Source organism: Podarcis muralis, chromosome 2 (genome assembly GCF_964188315.1).
Source record: "Podarcis muralis chromosome 2, rPodMur119.hap1.1, whole genome shotgun sequence".
NCBI lineage: Eukaryota > Metazoa > Chordata > Lepidosauria > Squamata > Lacertidae > Podarcis > Podarcis muralis.
In genome coordinates this window covers 5,970,422-5,991,569 of record NC_135656.1, presented here as the reverse complement: position 1 = coordinate 5,991,569, position 21,148 = coordinate 5,970,422, and the positions used below count along the sequence as shown (strand labels likewise).

At 47.8% G+C, this 21,148-nt stretch overlaps 1 protein-coding gene across 8 annotated transcripts in view; it reads right to left on the bottom strand.

The window, feature by feature from the left end:
• The window catches only part of FMNL3 (formin like 3), a 106,864-nt gene that overhangs the window by 48,761 nt on the left and 36,955 nt on the right, over positions 1-21,148 (bottom strand). For all 8 annotated transcript variants that reach the window (XR_003705568.2, XR_003705569.2, XM_028721404.2 and 5 more), the window contains exons 2-4: positions 8,897-8,980; positions 6,139-6,219; positions 4,846-4,922 (exon numbers count right to left, since the gene is read on the bottom strand). Coding sequence is in view for 6 of the 8 variants with exons in the window: in XM_028721404.2 (XP_028577237.2) it covers positions 4,846-4,922; positions 6,139-6,219; positions 8,897-8,980 (242 nt within the window). In the remaining 2 variants the exon portion in view is untranslated. The remainder of the gene's footprint in view (positions 1-4,845; positions 4,923-6,138; positions 6,220-8,896; positions 8,981-21,148) is intronic.

The following is a 21,148-nucleotide window of genomic DNA, read 5'->3' as shown; positions in this document are numbered from 1 at the left end:
ATTCCTGTCGCCACAGTTTGATCAGACATTTCCCACAAACTCTCAAGCCTTTTTTTGCAGGCTTAAGGACCAGCGCCTTCTTGGTTTTAAAGTAAGTGCAAAATTCTGTTGTAATGTGCAGCCAACACTGCTCACTGCTTTCTGCAATTTTGCATGTGGAATATAAGCTGGCTTGTTTATTCTGTTCCTCTTCAATAGCTGAATATCAGGAACAGTCCCAAAAAGAACTCCCATGTATGCTTGCACTGTTATAAAGCAAAAAGAGTTTCACACATACCTACTTTTAACAAAAGATGCATTCCTTTCTTACTGACTTGCAGGAGGCACTGTAATTTATTCCTTATGACTCTTATAAACAATTTCATACTTTTAGTTCCAGTCAGTGTTTATCTTTGTAATTTCCACAACAAACCCTTTGTGGTTCTAGTAGTAATTAGAATAAATTAGGTATACATGGTGCTTTATTTAATCGTGCAAAGTGATCCACACACTCTACCACATTAATCTTTAAAACAGTCCTAAAAGGTAGACCGGGACACAGGTGGCGCTGTGGTCTAAACCACAGAGCCTAGAGCTTGCTGATCAGAAGGCCGGCAGTTCGAATCCCCGCAACGGGGTGAGCTCCCGTTGCTCAGTCCCTGCTCCTGCCAACTTAGCAGTTCGAAAGCACGTCAAAGTGCAAGTAGATAAATAGGTACCACTCCGGCGGGAAGGTAAACGGCATTTCCGTGCACTGCTCTGGTTTCACCAGAAAGCGGCTTAGTCATGCTGGCCACATGACCCAGAAGCTGTACGCCGGCTCCCTCGGCCAGTAAAGCGAAATGAGCGCCGCAACCCCAGAGTCGTCCGCGACTGGACCTAACGGTCAGGGGTCCTTTTCCTTTAAAAGGTAGACCAGTATTACACGCACGCTGCATTAGAGGCTCCTAACCTTAGCACCCTAGCATGATGCACAGGGAGTAGAGATAGTTGCTTTCCTAAGGCTAATATCCCTGCTCCTGCTATACTAAGAGTGTCTGAGCTGGCACTGATACAATAATGGCACATTAGGGCTGGATTTATATTGGGCCTTCCAGACCTTATCCTGCTTTATTAGTTGTTCTGTGGTACTTCCCCAATAGTATCGTATTATTTCTGTCTGGAGGGGCACCCTTGTGCTATAGCGCAACAAAGGCACAACAAAAATAAACCAACAATTTGTGGTATAAAAGAACTGCAGGGTTTCAGCAGGAAGTCATGGGACATGTGCTGATTGGAAACAAGGTAGAATGTCCGCCCAAAACCTTTTGCAGGTGTGAAAGAGGGGTTCTTATATATAATCACTCCAACAATATCATTCATAAGAATCAGCATAAATGCACAATAAAAAGGCTGTCTGGAGGGACACTGAGCAAAGCTACCGTTCTAGAAAGATGTGAAAAATGAACCCCGTGAAAATTCAGCACACATCCAGTTCTATTTCTTGGCCACACCCATTTGTGACAGAATATTGTGAGTTGGCTTCCATATAAATGGCTGGTCATTACCAATGTCTATGACTAAATATCAGTTGCTAATATTATGGGCTACATGGAAAAGGTTTAATTTGCAGATAATATTAGCAAATGACTTTTGCAGTAGGTTGGGGGAGGCAGAGCTGCACTTTTGCAGAACAAGTGACCTAGCCACATATTCGGGTGCACTTTACTGAACACGTTCCTTGTTCCTCTGTGTCAGTAGATTTTGGCCCCCTTTGCTCTCCGTCAACTGCCTGCTAAAATCTAGAAGATAATAGAGCCTGTGACCTTGTGCTGTATAGGTGCCTTTTTAATGTCTGGGAGCAAGGCTTTGGAACAGATAACCTTCTTGAGGCCTCTTTTGGCACTACAGTTGTAGGATTCTCCACCACGAATCCGCAGACGCCACCATCCCCATTTCATGGAAAACCCTAACGACACCTCAAAATATTTAGCTCTCACTCACAATCTCTCATCCCCAGCATTTAGCAATCCCCCCTTCTTTGTTATTGACTCTCACACCCAAACTGCCGCTCTTTCATGGCCTAGACCAGTCTTGCTGACTAAGCAACCCCTCCCGGTGTCAGCTCCAGCCACCCTGAGGAAGTCCCGCCCGGCCGGCAGTGACCAGAAACTAAGGACAGGAACAGTTCGGCTTCCTGCTCTTGCTGGCGTTTCCCTTCCAGCTGGAGCCAGGACAGGTGGCGATAGCGGCGCATTTCCTAGCTCACAACAGAAGGCATGGGAACCTTTGGGAGGATAGGGGCCTCTCAGGCAGGCTAGAGCATTATCAGCAGGCCGAGGGCAAGCGTTGAAGAAGAACGTCCTCATCTAACCCACCCTCCTTTTTTCTTTTCTTGCTTTTCTTGGCCTGCCTGTCAAATGGACCATCACCCAGGTGGACCATTTTCTGCTTCGTTGGACTGATTCCTAGGACAGTTGGACATTAAAAGCCCAAACGGATCAGGTCAAAGGGCCAGTGAGGGAAGCATCCTGCTTCTTACAGCAGCCAACCAGCAGACATGCTGAACCCTAAGCTATGTCAAGTTTAAGAGGCCCCATAGCATCACCAAAAGATCTCCCCACCTCTTTCTTAACTTCCTCCCATTTACTTCTTTTTTAAAGGTTTTGGAACAGAAGACAAAGAACACAACAGAAAGGACATTGAAAGCAGAAATGATAAAGTTTCATATTTGCATATATACCAATACATAGGTTAGGATGCAACGAAAAGCTAACACACTACAGTGGTGCCCCGCAACACGAACGCCTCGCAAGACGGAAAACCCGCTAGACGAAAGGGTTTTCCGTTTTGGAGGCGCTTCGCAAAACGAATTTCCCTATGGGCTTCCTTCGCAAGACGAAAGCCCATAGGGAAATCTCCGGGACAGCGGGGAAGCGCAGCGCGTCTTCCCCACTGTCCTCGGACCTCCTCCGAAGCCTGGCGGCGGGGCGGGGACACCTCCTCCCGCCGCCCGGCTTCGGAAGGATGCTCCGAAGCCGGGCGGCGGGGCGGGAACATGTCCTCCCGCCGCCCGGCTTCGGAAGGATGCTCTGAAGCCGGGCAGCGGGGCGGGAACACGTCCTCCCGTCGCCTGGCTTCGCAAGGATGCTCCGAAGCCGGGCGGCGGGGCGGGAACACGTCCTCCCGTCGCCCGGCTTCGGAAGGATGCTCCGAAGCCTGGCGGTGGGGCGGGGGCACCTCCTCCCGCCGCCCGGCTTCGGAAGGATGCTCCGAAGCCTGGCTGCAGGGCGGAGAGACCTTCTCCCCGCGCCAGCCTTCGGATGGCTTTCCTGAAGACTTGGGGTGGGAGAAGGGTTTTCCTTCCCACCGCCAACATTCAGAATGCTGTTCTGAATGTTGGCGGTGGGGAGGAAAAACCCTCCTCCCACGCAAGCCCCGGGAACAGAGGGAAAGCGCTGCACGCCTTCCCCTCTGTTCCCGTACCTGTCCTGAAGGCTTGCGGTGGGGAGAAAAGCCCTTCTCCGCACCGCCAGCCTGGCAAGCGGTTTCCCTAGGAACGCATTAATTGATTTTCAATGCATTCCTATGGGAAACCGTGCTTCGCAAGACGAAAAATTCGCAAGAAGAAAAAACTTGCAGAACGAATTATTTTCGTCTTGTGAGGCACCACTGTAATTAAAACATATATATAGCAAGAAGCCCATTAATTTTTTAACCACTTAGGCAAAACTTGAAATTTAGTTTTTCTAAAAAATGTCTTTGGAGGCCCTTTAAGAACCTGGGGCCCTAAGCTGTAGCTTACTTAGCTTATGCACTTCCGGGAATTTTACAAAAGAGGTTTTTTTTGTCCAATGTTCCCAACCTGCTACTGGTATTGAGTGGCATATCTCCTGCTACCACCAATCTGGGGAGTCCATATAACTATCATGACTAGTAAAGGTAAAGGTAAAGGTACCCCTGCCCATACGGGCCAGTTGTGTCCGACTCTAGGGTTGCGTGCTCATCTCGCTCAAGAGGCCGGGAGCCAGCGCTGTCCGAAGACACTTCCGGGTCACGTGGCCAGCGTGACGAAGCTGCAGCTGGCGAGCCGGCACCAGCGCAGCACACGGAAACTATCATGACTAGTAGCCATCAAAAGATTCAACCTCTATGGATCTGTCTAATGCCCATTTTAAAGCTATCTAAATCACCCAACCTTGGGTAAATTCCAGAAATTAACTGATGTTGAGAAGACTGCTAAAACTCCACACCTCTTCCTCAGCAGCTGCATTTCACCTGGGAATCCACGTATTAGCCAAAACCTATACAGCTTCTTGAATTATAGAAACCATCATCATTATATAATCCAAATTAAGAAGGTGCTTACACACACACACACACACACACACACGGAAAACAGAGAGAGAACCAAGTCAAGTTGGGAAACTGCACCACTTTATTAACCCATTTGCACACACAGTAAATCTGCCCCCTGGCTACACATAGCATGCATGATCCACTCAAAATTAAGCGCTTTAAAATCCCATTGACTTCAGTGGGAGAGATCTGGGCATGTGCTGAACATTGCCATTGGATCTCAAGGGGTTTAAAAATAGCTGGCTCATGCCCCACATAACTTGGGTGTCGACTGAAGCCTCTAGTTCTCACCGCTTAGTCCGCCTCCAACATGGATCTTGTTGCTCGCATTTCGGAAAGGCCAATAAACAGCCAATAAACAAAGACACACGTCCATGTAATGTTGGCAGGATCTGGTGACTGCCTTAAGGCAAGAGAAGCCTTGAGCAGTCCTCAGAACACTGTGCGCACCGAGGCTGAAGAAGGCCAATGCAGAGCATGTTAGAGCAGAAATATCTCAGACCCAGACAGGGTCCACCCATGACTTACCCAATGTGGTTGGTCCTTAGAGAGATCTCCAGCTCCCTCAGCACTTTGGTGGATTCCTGCACCCTCCGACGGAACTTCTACAAGCATAAAGACCACACTTTACTGGCAGGATACAACCAATTTACCTTCCTCATCTACAATCAAGCCTGCATATGAGGGTAGGATCAACCATTGGGTTAAATGCATCCGTTATTTTCGTACCTCCTTCTCTGTGTTTAATTCCAGTCCCTGCTTATATTCTCCTATACCCCTTGTTCTTTATACAAATAATACTACTTCTGCAAGAACTGGAGGGCCTGTGAGATTCCTTACTATGACACAGACCAGGAGTAGCCATCTTGGCACCTTCCAGTTGTAAAAGGTAAAGGTAAAGGTACCCCTGCCCGTACGGGCCAGTCTTGACAGACTCTGGGGTTGTGCGCCCATCTCACTTAAGAGGCCGGGGGCCAGCGCTGTCCGAAGACACTTCCGGGTCACGTGGCCAGCGTGACAAGCTGCATCTGGCGAGCCAGCGCAGCACACGGAACGCCGTTTACCTTCCCGCTGGTAAGCGGTCCCTATTTATCTACTTGCACCCAAAGGTGCTTTCGAACTGCTAGGTTGGCAGGCGCTGGGACCTAACGACGGGAGCGCACCCCGCCGCGGGGATTCGAACCGCCGACCTTTCTATCGGCAAGTCCTAGGCGCTGAGGCTTTAACCCACAGCGCCACCCGCGTCCCTTCCAGTTGTACCAGACTACAATTCCCATCACCCCTGACCAAAGACCATGCTGGCTGTGGCTGATGGACGTTTGAGTCCAATAACACCTGCAGGGCCACAGGTTCTCCACCTGTGCTATAAGGCCTAGCCTCAGAGTTTGCTTTTCAGGATGAGCAACTTGCCTTGCCTGGCCAAGTGATATCTTGGCGTAGGATAGCTTCATGTTCTGTTTTAAGGCCTCTATTTGAAGAAATCCTCAAATGGAAGGACCGCCTCGCCCTAGTCTGGTAGTAACAAAGGGAGAGCAACGGCCTTGGCGCCAACCAAGTAGCTGTGCTAGTGGGAGACAGCAGATGGAGTCCTGCTAGCACTTCCCCCTCCATTTTGGCTCAGAGATGTGTGTTTGGAGAATCCCCAGAGCTGTGGGCTGGAGGAGAAGGGAGGTTGTTCCTCTTGTGGCAACATGCCCTGAGTGGGCTGCCCTGGAGGGCATCACTGTCATATTGCATGGTCAATGCTTTGTTTGATGTTTCCAGTCTTGTAAACCATCTATGAATGGAACTTGCATACATTAAATATTCTGAGCGACTTACCTTCCGGGTGACTCCTGGGTCAAGGAAGCTCTTCAGTTTCTGAATGTATGTGTGGGGTGGGTTCTTCACCTGAAATCGTTCCTGTTCCAGGTCAAGGGTGGGCAGGGAAGAAAGAAGAAAGAAGAAAGAAGCAGAAGGCAGGAATAATGATTGTTAGGTCTTCAAAAGCACAGAGCCAAGCTTGGCCTCGGTCACCACAGGGGAAAGGTCCCCACTATTTATTTGTTAACATAGCAGGCCTCAGTGTTGCCCTGACTTGCACCAATGACAACGCTGTCTGGTGGCTTGCGCTTCCTGGGTAATCTGAATTCCAGGTGCTCCTTTTGTACATCTAATAAGCAGGCTTATTGGTTTCAATGTCTTATGTAGATTTTTTTTCTTCTTCAATTTTGTTGTTCTGTATGGGGCAATGACATGGGACGCAGGTGGCGCTGTGGGTTAAAACACAGAGCCTAGGGCTTGCTGATCAGAAGGTCAGCAGTTCGAATCCCTGCTACGGGGTGAGCATGAGAGGATAAAGCTATTCATGGCCACTACTCATGGCTACAGGCTACCTTCCAGGATCCAAGGCAGCAGGCCTCCAAATACTAATTGCTGGGAAACAATGTTGGGGGGGCTATTGGTTCTCACAGGCACCTGGTTGTGCCGGGACACAGAGCCTAGGGCTTGCCGATCAGAAGATCAGTGGTTCGATTCCCCGCAACACAGTGAGCTCCCGTTCCTCAGTTCCAGCTCCTGCCAACCTAGCAGTTCGAAAGCACGTCAAGTGTAAGTAGATAAATAGGTACCGCTCTGGCGGGAAGGTAAATGGCGTTTCCGTGTGCTGCTCTAGTTCGCCAGAAGCGGCTTAGTCATGCTGGCCACATGACCTGGAAGCTGTACGATGGCTCCCTTGGCCAATAAAGTGAGATGAGCGCCGCAACCCCTGAGTCAGTCACGACTGGACCTAATGGTTAGGAGTCCTTTTTATGGGGGAATGACAATAAAGATTATCGTATTGTATTGTATCGTAAGCTTGAAAGGAAGCCATTTCCACTATCTGCTCCACTCATATACATTCTCTTCTGGGCCTTCTGTCCCACCGCTCAAATGCTAGCAGAATCTGCACCTTTCCCCTTAGGATTGCAATCTTAGGTAAGCCCCACTGCACTCAAAGGAATTTACTTAACTTCTTAATAAGCATACACAGAACTGGGCTGTAAGAACCTATGGTCTCCCTCTTATGGTTTTGGACCGGTCTAAAGCAACATCTTCATCTGGGAACCCACAGGCAGAGAAAAACGTTATTCCATGAGTCCCCAGTCACTGCCCAAGGTGATTTATGGAACATAGGCTCTTGGTTTATTACTACAAATGCATCGCTGTAACCTGGATGATGAACCCACATATCTGATAGGCCTCCCTTAAAGAGCAGGGGTACCTAACCTAATGCCCTCCATCAGTCCTGACCGCTGGCTATGCTGGCTGGGACCTGAGAGGACTTAAGAGGACAGCAACACACAGAGGGATACCCATGCTGGCTGCTACTGTTGCAGAGGCACAAACAGCTGCTAATAGGATTTGTCAACTGACTAGGAAAGAATGACATGGACCACTCCTATGCCATTATCAGAACCTTGATCTGCAAGAACCTCCAAGTTGCTTATAACATAGGGATAAGGATTATCACTTTCTAATATCTTCAGATCAAGCTGATGTTAAATGTACAGGAACAAGGGACGACTGAAAATAAATGGAGGGACAATTTCATCCCACTCTCTTCTCCTGAACCTAAATTTTGTGGGTTCCTTGATTAGACAGGGAGGAATCGTATCACAGTGTATTATGGGTAGCTGGGTGTGTCTATAGCTAGGGGCTTGTAGAATTTTCTGAGCTCAACAGGTGGGTGGCAGAATGCACAGGAGCCGAATGTTTTGGTCATGGTGCTGTGCAGATGCCCCGTGAAAAGGACATGAGCAAAACAGTTATGCTCCACAGTAAATGCTCGGCATGGAAGCAATCTTGAAATCAAATGAAAGAGCTTTTCCATTGCTTAGAAACTTTGGTAATTGTGCAGTATATAAATAGCTAAAATAATGTTATGGCCTGAAACAGGCCCACATGGAGGTCAGATGTTTACATTTTCCCGTTAATCATGCGGGTAACAGGGATACCATTCTCATAACAACAAAGAATTAAGCAGTCAAGTAGGAAAAATGCATTATGATAAGGGGATCTGGCCTGCTCTTTCAAAGGGAGTCAAGGAACTGTAGCTCAAGGGGAGATGAAGTTGTTTCTGGCAGTGACCCTGTCTGAGTCATCAGCCTCTGCCATGATATGATTTGTAGCTTTAATGACAGAGTGGAATCTCACCCCATCAACCACCACCACAGGGCAGCCTCACCTTAAAAGGTAAAGGTACCCCTGCCCGTACGGGCCAGTCTTGACAGACTCTAGGGTTGTGCGCTCATCTCACTCTAGAGGCCGGGAGCCAGCGCTGTCCGCAGACACTTCCGGGTCACGTGGCCAGCGTGACGAAGCTGCTCTGGCGAGCCAGCACCAGCGCAGCACACGGAAACGCCGTTTACCTTCCCGCTAGTAAGCGGTCCCTATTTATCTACTTGCACCCGGGGGTGCTTTCGAACTGCTAGGTTGGCAGGCGCTGGGACCGAGCAACGGAAGCGTAGCCCGCCGCGGGGATTCGAACCGCCAAACCATGCGATCGGCAAGTCCTAGTCGCTGAGGTTTTACCCACAGCGCCACCCGCGTCCCACCTTACCTGGTCACAAATGAGGTCCCATTTCTTCTCGTTGTCATATTGTCGGAGGAGACGAGCCTTGTCAGGAGGGAGGTTCATGGAGCTCTAAGGAGAGGAGCAGAGAGACAGGTGGTGTGGATGGAGTTCTTGGACTGCTTCCATGGAATACATTCTGGGATGCATGGAAGGACTTCCTCTTTCAAGAGAAAGTGTAGGCAAGACATGGGATTGTCAAGGAGCATATTGGTTACATACAGCAATGTACTGACTTAGGGGTGAGGCTGGCAAACTGGTCTGGTCTGGACAGCACAATAATCTACTGACTTGTCTAGTGTCCAGTATTTTAATCAAAAACATGCCAAACCCAGGAATAAAATTACTGAAATGAACCAATGGCCTTTAACCTTTTCAAGAAACGGCCCTCTTTTCATTTCAAAGGTGCAACATGGATCCACATTTACAATGCAATCTTAATATGCCTACTCAGAAGGAGATGGCCTTGAGTTCAATGAGACTTTCTCTCAGGTTAACTAACTCCAGTTCAGTCAATTTGTCAAGAAAGAAAGAAAGAAAGAAAGAAAGAAAGAAAGAAAGAAAGAAAGAAAGAAAGATTCCTCCAGAAGTAGACACAGTGCTGAGGTGGGCGCATCCCAGTCTGCTGATGGGCATACACATTGCCCTCTCTACTTGATCACCAAACCAATCCTTTGATTAATGGAGAGGGGCTAGTAACCCCACTCTGTGTGCTCTGTGTGGCTGGGTGTGCATGTGAGAATGTGCGTGAGAAGTGGCCACACCCACTAGTGGCACATGGCCCTCGGAAGGTTAGCCAAGGCTGCAAAGGTTTCCCTTGTGTAGGGCTGCCATACATCTGGATTTCAAAGGTGGAATTGACATCCGGGGGGAATTTTTGAAATGTGCTGGATCTTAGGCAAGTCAATAAAAATCACGTGGGTTTTTTTTGGCGTTTTTGAAAGGAAAGGAACTCAACAACTTTTGGGATGTCCTGGTTTTTACTTTTTGAAATATGGCACCCCTACACTTGTGCCCAAAAGGTTACCTGCTCCTGGTGAACAGGAATGCAGCAAAAATAAATAAATCATGCTTTTGTATCCTTTAGCCTACATGTGTCTTCCTCTCCTCCTCTCTGTCTCCCTGTCTTTATCCCTTCCTTTCTGCTTCCCTCTCTGGGGTGACACACCAGATGAAGACCAAGGTACTCAGCAACCCTATACAGAGATTTTTCTATGTCTCTCAGCTCTCGCTTTTTCCCATCCTTGATAACATCTAGATGAAGCATGACTCCCCCTTGCCATGGGCACAGGCTGGTAGCCAGGAGAGTTACTCCTTGTAGTTAAATTTGAAAGCCAGGAGGACTGAGCCCTTCCAGGTCCTTGCCTCATTCAAGGTCCTTGCCTCTCCAACCCTGCACCAGCCAGTCTAGGAATTTATAACGCTGCTCACTTTTTGGTAAAAGACTTAGGCAGGCTCAATAGTATTTCCCTGTACTGCAGTAAGAAATTCAAGAGAGTAAGGGAAAAGAGAAGAGCCACCACGTCTCCTTCAGACGAGGAGGAAATTAGGACATTTATTTATAGCTTTTTTGAAAGCATGTGTGCCACTTTTGGACTATAAAAGCAGTACAATGTGCCTGCAATATCTCCTCTACCAAGCCAAGGAAGTGTTCAGTTGCAGGAAATTTAAGAAATCTCTAAAAATAAAACCAAACATGACTCACTCCAATACAATCATGAATGGGTTGTGGTGCCCTCAGCTACCAGAACAGCCCTGTTCCAGAGCTTCACACTGAAAACTGATACTAGGAGCAGCTTCTGGGTATAATAAAGCCATGAAGAGCTAAAGGCTGCAGCATTCCCCACTCTGCCCTTCAGACAAGAAGACCTGGATTTGAAACCACATGAACTTCAATTTGGGTTCTATTGTGAGGAGGTAGGATGCTGTCAAAGGGAAATAAGCATTTCCTGCATTACCATGTCACTCCAGTCCAGCAGGAGATCTCAATTATCAACCAAGACGTGTGGCTTTCAGCCCTTTTTGCCTGTGGTTCGTTGTCAACAGTGGTCAAGGTGGAACCTGTTTGCTACAAGAAAGCTGCTAGCATGCTATGGATGAACTGGAGAACGAATGAATGAACATCATTCAAGTCTCCTGTGAGCCCAAAATGCCATCTGCAGAGAAAAGCCGCCTGCTAGATCTCCAAATGATTCACTTTTCTGGACTTGCTTCCTCCAAATTAGCCTCCACCATGAATAAATCTGCTGGGTGTCACTGGATTCCAATGCAGAGGTGCAGTAGAATTGCCCACTTTCAGGGGAGGGTCTCCTCTGCATCTCCTTCATGAGTCACTGCTCTGGACTCAAAACTGTTGTTAATACGGAAACCCAAAGAATAAGTGGGTTATGTGCTCCTCAGTGGCTCCAGCCCCAAATGTCTCATGCATAGTTCTTGTTTCTGGGCATTAAAAAAATAATAATCAACTACTATCTAGTATTCTCCCCACCACCACTAAGGTAAAGGTAAAGGTACCCCTGCCCGTACGGGCCAGTCTTGCCAGACTCTAGGGTTGTGCGCTCATCTCACTCAAGAGGCCGGGAGCCAGCGCTGTCCGGAGACACTTCCGGGTCACGTGGCCAGCGTGACAAGCTGCATCTGGCGAGCCAGTGCAGCACATGGAATGCCGTTTACCTTCCCGTTGGTAAGCGGTCCCTATTTATCTACTTGCACCCGGAGGTGCTTTCGAACTGCTAGGTTGGCAGGCGCTGGGACCGAACGACGGGAGTGCACCCCGCCGCGGGGATTCGAACCGCCAACCATGCGATCGGCAAGCCCTAGGCGCTGAGGTTTTACCCACAACGCCACCCGCATCCATCCCCCCCACCACTACCACCACCCATTAAGAGATCAAAACATCACATTGCCTTTTTAGCTGAATTCACATGGCATTTCTAATTCAGGCTTTGCCCCTAACCCATCTCCCTTGCCCTGTATGAAAAGGGGAAGGAGGAAAAGGAAAACTCTTGAACAACGTGTATGAGAATTGCCAGATGGAATATGCCAACAAAGGAGATCAGTGTATATGATGCTTTCAAGGGATGCCAGAAACCCACAGGCAGAGAACCGCCTGTCCCTGTCAATGCCTCACCTTAATCAATCCCTCATATTAAGAGACGGGTTTGGCCCAGTCCTGTTATGAATTTGGTATAATGGTTTGGCAATCACCGGCTTCATTTTCTGTGGATATCTAATCAATCCCTTTTGGGGAAACTGCTAAATATTTCACCATGACTATTTCCTTGTGGCAGGCAGTTCCACAGTTCAGCTTTCTGCAAACATTGCCTCTGGAGGCATTGTGCCTCAGCCTCCCCACTGGTAATCTAGAGGAAGATGAGAATTTGCTGATCTAAGTGGATAAGGCTGTGAGTGTACCCCAATAGATAATACAGGTTCGCTGCCAGTGCTGGTTTTCATCCCCAGGAGAGTGCTTTAATGCAACTACAGAGAGGACGGGTAAAGAAAGGTCTCAGGTTACACAGGAAAATTAAATAAAATGAAAAGTTGCGTCATGTTATAATGGGTTTAACAAACACAGTTCTTCAAAGCCTGGAACTTGTTCAACTGGGGTGGAGGGGAATATGCCCATCTGAAAAGTCTTTCAAACCGCTTTCTAGCAGCCTGCTCTAATGTTCTCTTCATACGGGAGAACATGAGTCAGTCGCACACAAACACTTATCCCTACATTGCCATCATACAGAATATAATCTTGTCCCAACCACACACTAATGCATACAGACATACATAAGTCTCTCTCTCTGGGACGCGGGTGGCGCTGTGGGTAAAAGCCTCAGCGCCTAGGGCTTGCCGATCGAAAGGTCGGCGGTTTGAATCCCCATGGCGGGGTGCGCTCCCGTCGCTCGGTCCCAGCGCCTGCCAACCTAGCAGTTCGAAAGCACAATTAAGTGCAAGTAGATAAATAGGTACCGCTTTCTAGCGGGAAGGTAAACGGTGTTTCCGTGTGCAGTTCTGGCTTGCCAGAGCAGCGATGTCACGCTGGCCACGTGACCCGGAAGTGTCTCCGGACAGCGCTGGCCCCCGGCCTCATAAGTCTCTCTCTCTCTCTCTCTCTCTCTCTCTCTCTCTCTCTCTCTCTCACACACACACACACACACACACACACACACACACTCACACACACCCATTGAGTGCACCACTGAGTGAGAGCCAACAAGATAGAAGTCTAGAGGCTAGGTGGTTCCTGGGTCTGGGAAATGGGATATCTGGTTACCCTAGAGAGGGTTTCGCTCCCCGCAAAGGAGCAGGTCCATAGCAGTTAGCGGCTGCCAATATGCCACCAAGCCAGATTTAATGGGTTGCTTTTGACCTATGAAACCCTAAATAACTTGGGATCAGCTTGGCTGAAGGAGTACCATTCTGAATATCAGCTTGCCCCCTGCATTAAGACAGTCAGACAGGGCCTTTCTGGTCATACCACAAACTGTAGAGATTTACCTAGTGGTGCCCAGAAGAAGGGCCTTTTCAGTGGTGGCGCCCTTTCTGTGGAACCACTTCCCCTGTGAACTGAGGGAAGCGCCTCCCTTAATGTAATTTTGGTCCTTGCTGAAAAGACATTTGTTCTCTGATGCCTTTGCTGGTTGTTTATACCACCTGGTTTCTTTTAATTACCTGCCATTGACTTAAGTGTCTGCCGTTTTAGTCTGATTTTTGTCAATGGATTGCTCCTGGGTTTTACGCATCTCCTTGTTATTAGGTACGAAAGGTGGCATAGGAAAAAATAAGCACACCATTTATTCCTGTTCCCATTCATGCACATCCCCATACATTTTCTTGCACCATTCACAAACTTGCCCTTTAGACAATGAACGTGCACACATTTATTCCTTCCTACCATTCCTGCTTCCGCTCAGTCCAGGGTACCATCTATACACACACCCAGAACTGATTCATAACGGGGCCAGCTCTACTCAGAAAAGGCAGGCTACCTGCCAGACTGAAAAGCCCGCAGACTCTGACTCACTCGCTCTCTGACTCCTTGGAAATGCAAGGAGGACGGGAGTCTCAACAAAGTCACTTTTGTTCTAGCGGGGAAGGAATCAGAAGTGACGAGAGCAACCACGAGAAGGCAAAGGGCCCACATTGCATTCCTCCAAATTGCTCTCAACAAAGCCCCTTCGGCCTCTGCAGCTGCCAGCTATGGAAACCTTTCTTACTTCTCCCCATGGCGGTAACGGAGGAGGCACAGCTGTGCATTGCAGGGGTCTCAACATCAAATGGGTTGCAGGGCCCAAATCCCCACCTAGCGGGTGCCCAGGGACTATGCCCATTACTTTTTAAGAAATAATGCCAATTCCAAACCATCAAGGCTAACTTAGTCGAAGAATAAACTTTGAGGGGGGAAATAAGAGGCACACGCCTTCCTTTGCAGCTCTGGCATGCATGCCATCTGGTCTTAATCATTTCTAGTACTCCACTATCCTGTTCCCAACCCACAACTGTCCTGCGCTGTGAATTTAGAGGGAATGGGGAGGAGAGGCCCAAGCAGCTGTGCCGGGTGCAGTAGCAGCCACTGGTGACTCAGCCCCCTGGCCCTACCCAAGGGATTTGCTTCCTAGGGCTGCAGAGGAATTTGCCAGGGGTGGCACAAGCCAGTTAGATGCCCTCAATGGATCCAATAAGGCGCTTGCCACTCGTGGTACCAAAGACTGTGGGTTGTGGACAACAGGGTTGGGGGGCTACGCTTTCCCTGATGAAGAGTAATACTAGACGGCCACCAACTTGGTTGGGTTTACCTCCACTGTTGGTCAGTTCAGAAGCCAAAACCTGAAACCTAGGTGTGGTCCCTGCTGACGTCTTGGTCGTGGACCCTGGAGACGGAGGTTAATTGGGAGAAGGGAGCAGGGGAGGGCAGGCCCCACTGCAACATTTTGTGGCAGCTCCCCCACTGACAGAAACTGAAAGTGGAATTCCTGCAGCCAAGTGCTACATTTTATTTTATTACAAATATTTAATGAATTAACGAAGATTCAAACATATCAGAACACTAGTACTTTTGTTTCTGCAATTTCGCATTGATGTGTGATGCCCTGTCACCTCAGCAGTGAGTTCTTATGTCCCCTCACCACATAATCTTTGGGGCCACGGGCCCAACATTTGCGGGGGGTTGTGTTTGGCCAAAAGATGGAGCCAGAGAGTAGCAATGTTGACGCCATTTGAAATATTTGTCCTTAGGGCCCCTCCAAATGACCTCTATGTGGAGCATTCATCCAGATTTGCTTCCACAAAGCCTATGCAGGGCTGAGTTTATATGCAGTCTTTATTGTGAATTTGCTTTGATTTGTTTGCAGAGCAGTTACACTACAATGAGTTTTTCATCCAGATTATACATTTTCTCATTAGCCATTCATTCATCCCACATTTTTCAATGCACTGCCTCATCACTTTCCAGACTGCGAGAAGTCCAGGTTTTTGTTTGCTTATTTAAAGTGAATTTATTTATTTTTTAAAAAGTAGCATGTTGATGCATAAGCCTAAAGTTCTGGCATTCAACCGAATCACTCCCATAAAATACTGACAGTCTGGAGACACCCTTAGTATAATGTGCTTCCGATTCTACTGAGCATGGTAAGACTTACCCCATGTTCTAGTATAATGCTTAAGAGTATAATGTTTCTCTCTCTGAAACACACACACACACACACACACACACACACACACACACACACACACAGAATGACAACTGGGACCAAAACACTGCAGTACCGAGTATTTCTCAACCCTCCCTTCCACCGTCAAGTCACTCAGCACTTTGTGCAGGCAGTGAGCATGCTCAGTCCTTAATAGTCCTCATTACAGGGTCTCCCCCAAAAGTGTTTTTGGTACTTCTGCAAACCTTGGGGTTCCACAAATCTGAGATTTCCTCTCCTGTAGTTTGTGGATGGTGCCATTCTGGCTAAGGGTTGGCAGTCGGAGAATTAAGTTTGCTATTTGTAAACATGGTTTTCCCAGTAGTGATGTATGGAAGTGAGAGCTGGACCATAAAGAAGGCTGATCGCCGAAGAATTGATGCTTTTGAATTATGGTGCTGGAGGAGACTCTTGAGAGTCCCATGGACTGCAAGAAGATCAAACACATCCATTCTTAAGGAAATCAGCCCTGAGTGCTCACTGGAAGGACAGATCGTGAAGCTGAGGCTCCAGTACTTTGGCCACCTCATGAGAAGAGAAGACTCCCTGGAGAAGACCCTGATGCTGGGAATGATGGAGGGCACAAGGAGAAGGGGACGACAGAGGATGAGATGGTTGGATGGTGTTCTTGAAGCTACCAGCATGAATTTGATCAAACTGCGGGAGGCAGTGGAGGACAGAAGTGCCTGGCGTGCTCTGGTCCATGGGGTCATGAAGAGTCGGACACGACTAAACGACTAAACAACAACAACAAAATTTGTAAACAGGCTGATTGTGGCCTATTGTACACAACTGTTGAAAGGATTCCTGAGACAACGTAAGTGAAACACACTGTACTGCTGGAGAAATGTTAAGTATTTCTTCTTCCTCTAGATTTTCAGCTGCATGCTGACTCTGATTAAACATCTCCAGGAGTCCTGGTTAGAACCTGGCAGGCACGAGAAACCAACTATGACCTGTTGGCAATGAGAACGGAAAAGGAGCCTTCAAAAGGGGCCATCTGGTCCTGGACATGCACTTGGGACAATCAGAAACAAAAGCCTGCCTGGCCCCCTCATGACCCTCCTAAGGCCACATTCGTCCCATCCTGAGCAGCAGCTGAAGAGACATCTGACCTCAACCCAGGAGGAACGAAGGAAGCCTCTTCCTATCAGGTAAGGATGGAGGAGAAATTTAAAGTCAAACCTATCAAATCCACACCTTCCGAAACAATATGCAAACCAAAACACAGCCATCCTTTGACATTTGCAGTCATCCGAATGTTGTGGTTTCCTTCTCCAACAAAGAAATGCCATACTTTTAATGCACGTCTGAAGTGCATTCTGGCTAGCTCTGGTCATGCACACCCGGTGGCTGCCATCTCCTCACACCTGGCCACACTTAGAGGCACCTTAGCTTTACTAACGAAGGCGCTGTGGTGCTAAAAGGTAATTTCATTTATGCAAAGCCTCACTGCATCACAAAGACTTATGTTTCCTGTCTAAACCAACTTCCTGTGGTTCATCAACCGCAGACACAGAATGGTGCTGTCACTTATTTCCTGAACTGATAGAACTGGGGCTGGGAGGAGGAGCAAGGCATTCTGGGTGAGCATGCCAGATTTTTAGCTTAAAGAGTCTTTCTGCCTTGCCACCACATGAAATGGATGCCAGAGGCAGCACCTGAGGGCACCTGGGCAGGCTCAGGGTGGGTGGGTGGGTAGAATAGGTTCCCTTTTCAACTTCTGGAGATAACTTGGGCAAGCCAAGTTCTTGGCTTTGATTCAGGAATGATAATCAGCCAGTAAATCTCAGATGAAGTGTCCAGCCCTTGATAGGCTTGCAAAAATGACCCTATGAACTGGCAACCTGTGTTAAGCACTGCTAGATCTTGGCCACATTCCTTTCTAGAAGGCCTCTTGTGAGAGAAACAGATTGAAGTTCCCATGTTCTCGCCCTAAAGGAGGATCTAGGTAAAGGTAAAGGGACCCCTGACCATTAGGTCCAGTCGTGACCGACTCTGGGGTTGCGGCGCTCATCTCGCTTTATTGGCCGAGGAAGCCAGCGTCCAGCTTCCGGATCATGTGGCCAGCATGACTAAGCCGCTTCTGGTGAACCAGAGCAGCGCACGGAAACACTGTTTACCTTCCCGCTGGAGCAGTACCTATTTATCTACTTGCACTTTGGTGTGTTTTCGAACTGCTAGGTTGGCAGGAGCTGGGACCAAGAAACGGGAGTTCACCCCGTCGCGGGGATTCAAACCGCCGACCTTCTGATCGGCAAGTCTCAGGCTCTGTGGTTTAATCCACAGTGCCACCCGCGTCCCTTAAAGGAGGATCTAGCAGACCCGAAATAATGGTTGGAAGGCCTTCCTTGGAACTCCTGATTAACAATGGCGGGATGGAGTCATACTGTTATTCATTCTCTTGCCTTGTTCTAAAGTGGGCCTCATGTTGTGGGACACCTTTTGTGGCAATGGCAGGCGCACACTCCCTGCCTCCCCATGTACACACACACAATATCTCTTTGCTGAAAGCAGGAAATAAGCATTCAGACTGCACACCCTGTGAGACTCCTGCAAAGGCCCTTATCAGCACTGTAGGCCTAAAGGGGGCAGTTGCTATGGCAACATGCCCTCAAGCCCAAACTATGTTTGTTGCAAGGCCGGGGTGGTGGTGGCACCAAAACAAGGAATTTGGCACCCACATTGTGTCACGATTCTGGAACTGAGCTGGGTTCAACGGTTAACCTGGCCGTGGATTAACTGGGAGGCCATCTTCAACACTACATTCCCATCATGTAAAATGGAACAGAAATGTCCTACCTCACAAGACCAGTGTGGTGAGAAATGAGATATGGTGCAGTAAAGAAATCAAAATCTGCAGGGCCAAGATCTAAATGTGAAACATAAACGGTACAGACCTACGCATTTCTTTTTAGAAGGAAGCCCCACTGCATTCAAAGGCAGCTACTCCCAAATGAGTGTGTATAAGATTGAAGTCTAAGATGCAAAAAAAGTCAAAAGTATAAACTGAAAAAATATATTATTTACTGCTGAATCAGGGCAACAGATGAAGCAATTCTATGCAAGGGGGAAATGGGAAAGAGATCTAGGAGGTAGGATCTGGAACATGAATGGAGATAGGTCTGCAATAAAGTCCAGTCAAATATCATCAGCTCCAATCTCATAAAGCTTTTTCAAAGTTCAGTGCCAGTGATACTTGGATACCCAGAGGCAGAAACATTTATACAATAGATGTGGTGTATGATCCCTGTACGGTATTGGCAATGCTATGCTGACTTTATGCATACGTATTTTGGGAATGTGTTTTGGAAGCTGGCTATAAGATTCCCTGGATGAATGATTGCATGTTTTATTTCACACCCTTTGGTGCACAAATGATCTTGTCCAGTTATCTGAGGGGGAGAGCTGCTAATGTAATCTTGGAGTTGGTTCTGAGCTTGCCAACTAGAGCAAAATCATGTATCAGCTGCAAGGCGGGGGGGGGGGGGGGGAAAGAGAGTTCTCCGAACAGCGACCTTGCAAAGGGCTCAGAGAACATGTGGTCAAAAATAGTTAGATCTAAACTGGCAGATATTATTTTTATTATTTGTTGGAATGAGGAATATAATTATAGCGCTAACCCATATGCCCTGTTTTCAATATTGCAATGAAGACTCGGACTGTTACATAACAAGAAAGTATTCTGAAACGTAAGTAAGCAAGCAGTTGTTTACAAAAGGAGCAGAGGGCAGTGAAAGGGGAGGAGGCGTATAACTATGTAGGGAGCTATTGTGGGGGCCAAATAAGAAGCCTCGGGGCTTCAGACTGAGCCCCTGAGCCAGCAATTACCTCTTCGTACCGTAGGACACACGCACCCAAACAGAGCCCACGTAGCTTTGCCCCATGGGCTTCCGAGGTCGTGTGAATCAGCCCTAAGCAGCGTGGGTGACACATTCTTCTGAATTGGCCTTGCACCCATCTCAGTCAGACTTTCTGCAGAAGCCCAGGCAGCTGATTACTACAATGCATGGAGCTTTTCCAAACAAAGTTAAGATCCAGCCACTATTGTCATTCTGGCGTGAACGGGAAATGGAACGTCATGCAGTCACCAAGTTCCTTCCCACCAGCATCTGAGATCTGCTCGAGGCTGCCTATCTTTTTAAGAATCGGCCAAAGAATAACAGCGGTTTAGGGCAAGGGTTGGCTGATATCCTTTAAAAAAGGAAAAAAGGAGGCTCCATTGAAGAAGAAGAAGAGGAAGAAGAAAAGCGAGTGTGGGCGAGAGGAAAAACAAAAACAGAACAGCAGATGGTGGTTTCTTTCCAGCGTGGTTTTTTGTTTCGTTTTTTAAGTCGAGAAGTGGGGAGAGGGAATATTCCTGTTCAAGAGAAACAGAAACGGCATTGTTATAAAACTATGTTGCCCGAGAGGTAACAAGACGACATTAGCTGATCAGCTGACGCTCTGGGATAAGGGACTGCTTTTTAAGGAAGGAGTGGTGGGCAAACATCTGTATTTTCAGTTGACACAAATGCCTGCCTGGCTGCATCTCTCAAACAAAAGGTAAAAATATTCTGAAGCATAACTGCCAAGCCCTGTCCCCACACCCTCTGGAGGCGAAGGAAGCGCAACATATGGGCAGATGAAAAAGGTTTTGGTCTGGCCAAACACACACACACACACACACACACACACAGAGAGAGAGAGAGAGAGAGAGAGAGAGAGAGAGAGAGAGAGAGAGAGAGAGGCATTTAACAAACCGGAACTGGTCCAATTTGGAGCATCTCCCGGGGGATAAAGGGACACACCCGGCATTAGAAAGCAGAAGGCAAGCAGAATGGGGGGTGGGAGGAAGGTGCAAAGGGGGTCTCAAGCTGCTTTCCAGAGGCCAGATTCCAGTGGTCTCAGTGCAAAATCCGTCTCCTAATATATGCATTTCTGTAGCGTACACAATTACGTTTAGTATATGCATTTTTGCATTCATTTTGCACAATACATGCATTTTTGCAAGACATTTCCCATTATATAATCCTTTTTATGTACATTATTTTAACTAATATATGCATTCTTTGTGTGACCTTTCCCTAACAGGCACTTTTTATTTTGGTACACATTTTTTTTGAGGTTGGGAGATCTGTATTGCAGAATTCAACAAAGTGTGGATTTGGGAGGATAGCTGTGTTTCCGTTTCTGTATCGGTTTGGGAAGTGCAAATTACATACGTCTGCATTAATATGTGAACCAAACCAGTCTCACCCTGTCCCCAGTGTTGGTATACTCTAACAAGAGGGCTGGTCCTGAATTGGACCACCTCAGGCTACAAGTGAACCATCACTACGTAAAGGAAATTTGAAGTCAGGGAGAAGGCTTCAAACTTAGCCTTTCCCCATTACTTTTCTTTGTGTAATGCTTTTGCTCTCTCTCTCTGTGTGTGTAGTGTGAAAAATTTAAACATGTTCTCTCTACCATGAAGTGCTGCAGCCCAGGAAAGGGTTTGGCATTTTATCTGTTGTTTGTGTAGACCAGGCCTTAAGAGAGAAAAAGAAGAAGGATTGCAATAGAGGCTGGAATG